Consider the following 5063-nt stretch of genomic DNA (forward strand, 5'->3'; position numbering starts at 1 on the left):
CTTCAGTTCAAGAGATGTATGAAATTTGTGAATTAAGTTTTCTTTTAATGCAAATTGCTTCTGAGTAAAAGGTGGAATGTTTCCACTAGTCTCTTAAAAGTAGAAGGTAAATCGGATATCTATCAGCAGTACATTAAATCATGGTGGAATATAGACATGCTTAACTAGAACAACATTACAGACAAACGACTGTTTTGCTGCAAGTTAAAGGAATATAAATATATATATATATATGATCTACTCTTTGAAAATTTTGTTGTACCTATCTGCTCATAGCTAGAAACTGCCGTCGGCTCAAACACAGGATGCCCATAGAACACACGAGAGTATAAAAACAAAGCATAAAAAACAACATCATGTATAGCCAACTAGAGAACTATACCTGTTTGTTAAATCCTATACTAAAATTGTCTATTACCATCATCACTCCTTGTTCTTGCTTCCAGCCTGAGGACTTGAACCCTATTCTTCAATCCTGGGATTAGAAGTAAAAGAGCAGTTCGCATAACCTGTCATATCATTTGGTTAGCCAAAACCTCTCCCAGAGGTCCACCATTGTAAGCAGCCCAAGCTATGGGATCCAAACTCATCTCATTTGATCCTTGCCCCTTGCTCGAACCCACATCGAATGAACTTTTATTGAGGACGTTTGGTACTTCACTCTGGATTTCACAAGAAAGAAAACTATCATGTTCCAAAAAGGAATCAGAGGCAAGGAACGAATCTGGCAAGGGAGGCAGAGATAATGAACTTGCAGACTGGGTAGGTTCAGTTGAAATCGGGATCAAAGTGTCTGAGGAGTTCATATCTGGATACTGCAGGGAGAGGTCTTGATAATTATCCATGTGATCATTTATGTTCTCGTTCACTAGCATCCTGCAACAGATGAGGGAACATCAGCATTTATAGAACTCTAATATGAATTCTCAATGTGATGATAATATTATCCAAATGAAATTAACTTGCAATGTGTCACCATGGCTACATACCAGCTTTAGAGAATATCTTTATTTGGGAAAATTGAAGCCAATGATATCGCAAATCAGGAAAATTTGACATAACGTAAATGATTAGGATTACAACTAAAAGTAAACACAATGCATTTTGGATTCAGATCATGTCATCTTTTCTTTTAAAACTTTTCATTACAACTGACAGCTAGTTTAACTAACTATAGCATGATAATGAGAACATCTACAGCTAACAAAACAAAAAGCTGCAAATAGACATTATAAAATTATGGCTCGATTTAAAAGTAGGTTCTTAATTATACGATCCTCTTTATCATCCCCGGGGGTTAAAACTGAATCAATTTGTTTGATTTTAACTGAAATTTACACTACTAACCATGAAGCATTATAAAGGTTCATTTCTTCGGCCTAAGGAAAATTGGGTTAATAATGGTCCAGGTTTTGTCTAACACGCAATTTTTCCTAAAATGGGGTCAGGACCAGACCTTGCCTGATTTTGAGTTGTTGTCAAACACTCTGAGACACAAATTTGAAAACCATGTCATACTGAGATATATTTACCTAGTCATCTGAGCAGAAGAAAAACTGGAGATCATAAGCTGCAAGTTCTCAGAAGCAGAAACAGAAGAAGCTGATGATGAAGGGGCAGCAGTTGGCTCCAATCTCGAAGCATGACTGTTATGGCCTTCCACAAGCTTTCTTGAACGGTGGCGACCTCTGTTTATGTGTTTATCACAGTACTTGTGATTGGCAACTGCGACTCTAGAGCACCGCCATTTCTTGCCATCAGTGCGTCGACATCTACCAGGTTCCGGATCAGGGTATCTCATGAAACCAAGCTGGAAAAATCCTGCAGCCGCTAAATAAATAAAGAAAATAGTGCAGTAAGAATAAACGCAAGCTTTAAGGTAAGTGAATCACTGGATAATTTGACATCTCTTGCTCACATGGCTGGAGGGTTCAAATAGATACAGTTAAGAGTAGACTCGATGGGTATGCTTATGATTATGCTTCTCAGTATGATATCAAAATGTAAAACTGAACTATTACACAATAAAACCTCAAGAAAATAAATAAGGGTTAATTGCAAATAGACTGCGGTTGTTTTGAACTTACTACCTCTGTAGTGTCATTTTGGCAGATAAACCCTCTGGGTGAAATTTTTTTGGACTCTTTTACCCTGGATGTCATCTTGGCTAGATATGTAGCTCTTGGTGAAATTAGTGAGTCTATCGAGGGTAAAAGAGACAAAAATGTTTCACCTAGGGGCTCTATCCCCCAAATTCAAACTATGACAATAAGTTCCAAAGTGCAACACTACAAATGTTTTCAATGTTAACAGCAAACAAATTGAGGAAGAAAATAATCTAGTGTCATTGAGTGAGCAGAGGCTTACATGTTTTCGAAGCGAGAAGTTCAGATGAAATGGTAGAGGATCTTTTAGGTAGAGGCAATTTTCCGAGTGAAATCAGCAGTTCAGATGGTATCGGGACCTTTGTTTCTATGCATCTCAAGATAGCAATTTGTTGCTGAAGCACAATTATCTGAGAGGGACTAAATGGCCCTCCTGATACTGTATCCCCATTTATGGTTGCATTCAAGTTTCTGGATCCCAATCCTTAAAACACACACAAAAAAAAAAACTACATTTGAGAAATGCAAGTAGCACGCCTTAGTCTTCCATGCAAGCTATATGAACATACAAATAAGCTAGCCTTGTTGATTAGAAGAACATAGCAACAATAAATGGAGTAAAACGATCAAGTTTGGTAATGCAAATAGCAAGCTATCTCAAACTCATTACAGGATATAAGCTATATAAGCTAAATAGAATATAACTAAGACCTTTACAAGTTAATGTCCTTACTCAAGAACAACGAGGCTGAAATAAAGGAACCAGCTTTTCTATGGAAAATGAATAAGCAAAAGATCCCAACTAGCACTAGGACCAAAATACAATGCTAAAACACAAAACCCATAATGTGTTTCCATTTCTAAATCCATTTTCCAAATACCATTACCTCCACTCTTGACATTAGAGGATTCTGAATAGGATGAGGAAGCTGAGTTCTCTGCTGACTGATTAATGTAATCAAACAAAAGGGTATCATCATTTTGAGATGGTAAGAAAATGAGCGTTTGCTCTCTCCATGAGAATATATAATTAGGAGTTGATGTCAAAGAGGCAGCCATTAGCCCTTTCATGCCCAACGCTATAATAAGAAGAGAAAAGCGAGGAAGAAGGATGTGGACTCATGGGAAAAAATGAAGTTGAGAGAGAGAGAGAGAGAGAGATCAAGTCTACATCAGGGACTTGAGTCGTGAAGCCACAAAAGAGAGATTTCTACATCCTACTCGAGTTCTGCACCACATCAAAGAGAGATTCTATATCCTGCTTGGGTTAACTGTAACATAGATGCTGAAGAAAAGCTGATGGTCCTTTTTGGGGATGTTTGGTTTCTGGGCACCAGATCAACAGCAAAGAAAATCTTAGAAGAGAGGCACTAGCGGCACACCCTCTACCACACTTCCATCCACACCATCTCTCTCGCTACAGTACACCGGGCCCACATGAGATTTTATTAAATAAAATCTTATGTGGGCCCGGTGTACTGTAGCGAGAGAGATGGTGTGGTTGGAGGTGTGGTAGAGGGTGTGCCCCTATCATTTCTAATCTTAGAAATGCTTTAGTATTGGGATAAATGATTAGTTTATCTTAGTCCCTGTATAAATAAATTCAATTTATTCTCTAGGATATCTTTTTAGATATATTAGTATACTGTACGGGCTTTGCATGTGAATATACATATATTAAAATTTGAATTTTTTATTGAATGGTAAAATTATGTGTTAACAAAATAAATTTGTATAATAAGACTGCTTAAAAAAATGTATAGAGTAATTATTATTGTATGGTTATTTATAATTGGATGTTATTATTATAATGATTGCTTAGTGCTAACCTTTTTTTTAAACAAGTCTCCCTAATCTAAAATTGTTCTTAAATAAAGCTATCAATTCTACAGGTTCTCTTAAATATGCCCCTCCAACTTAAAAATTATTAATTTAACTCTAAATTAAATGCAGGCATTGATATTACTAACTTTTTCATGATGTTCCCTCGGATAGTTACACTTAATACATGCAACATATTGCAATAGTTACGTCTCCTTATAAATATTTAATAGAGTAAATTATATTAAATCTTTATGAACTTTCAGCTTCTATGAAGTTTCAAAATCACACTAAACCCCTAATGGCTTTTCCATCTCAAAGAAAACCCCGAATAACTTTCAAAATTTTACAAATAACCCCTATAAATTAGATCCATAAAATGGCATAAAAATACATTTTGAAAGTTATTGGGGGTATGGTGTAATTTATCTAAAAGATATTGGAGGCTTTCTATAAAAGTTATTAGGGGTTTAGTATGCTTTCAAAAGTTCATAGGCTCTATTTACTATAAAATGCTAAAAGTTCATGAGGGTTTATTGTAATTTACCTTATTTAGTATTATAATTCATAGTTTAAGTAATGAGTATTAAAATAATTATGCTATCTATATGCTATAAATATTTATCTAATTTAATTTTTTTAATTATGCTTTTAAATAATTTAGTACTATAAATATTTTATAACTTTTATTATACTATCATTAACAATTGATAACATTATTATTAATATTAAATAATTATTTAGTGGAAATGTTAGTTTTCAATCATTTCCTAGTATATATTATTCAATATCATATAATAATCTTTGATGAAATACTCTAAAAATAATATTAACTTATTTATTTAAATTTTTTAATAATATAATACTAAATAAATAGTGCAATTCATAATTTATATGATATTATTCAAATTACTATACTATTTATGCGATTAAATATTTATTTTATTTATTTTATTGTCTATTGAATTTTAATATAATTTTTAATGGTATATAGTAATATATTATTCTATTTATATTATTCTTTTAATTATTTTATTATAATTCATAAATAATTATTATAATAATTTAATTGATTATTACTAATAGTTGGGTATACTTATTTATAAAATATTTTATTATATTATTAATAATTAATAG

General features: G+C 33.1%; 1 protein-coding gene across 1 annotated transcript; it reads right to left on the reverse strand.

Annotated features, from left to right (window-relative positions):
- On the reverse strand, positions 211-3371 carry LOC109833201 (growth-regulating factor 7-like). Its single transcript, XM_020400792.1, has 4 exons — positions 2993-3371; positions 2368-2589; positions 1533-1830; positions 211-876 (listed from the first exon to the last, which is right to left on the reverse strand). Exons 1-4 carry the CDS (start codon positions 3174-3176, stop codon positions 513-515), a joined length of 1068 nt encoding a protein of 355 aa, XP_020256381.1. The 5' UTR covers positions 3177-3371; the 3' UTR covers positions 211-512.

This window comes from Asparagus officinalis, chromosome 3 (assembly GCF_001876935.1).
Source record: "Asparagus officinalis chromosome 3, Aspof.V1, whole genome shotgun sequence".
Taxonomy (NCBI): Eukaryota; Viridiplantae; Streptophyta; class Magnoliopsida; order Asparagales; family Asparagaceae; genus Asparagus; species Asparagus officinalis.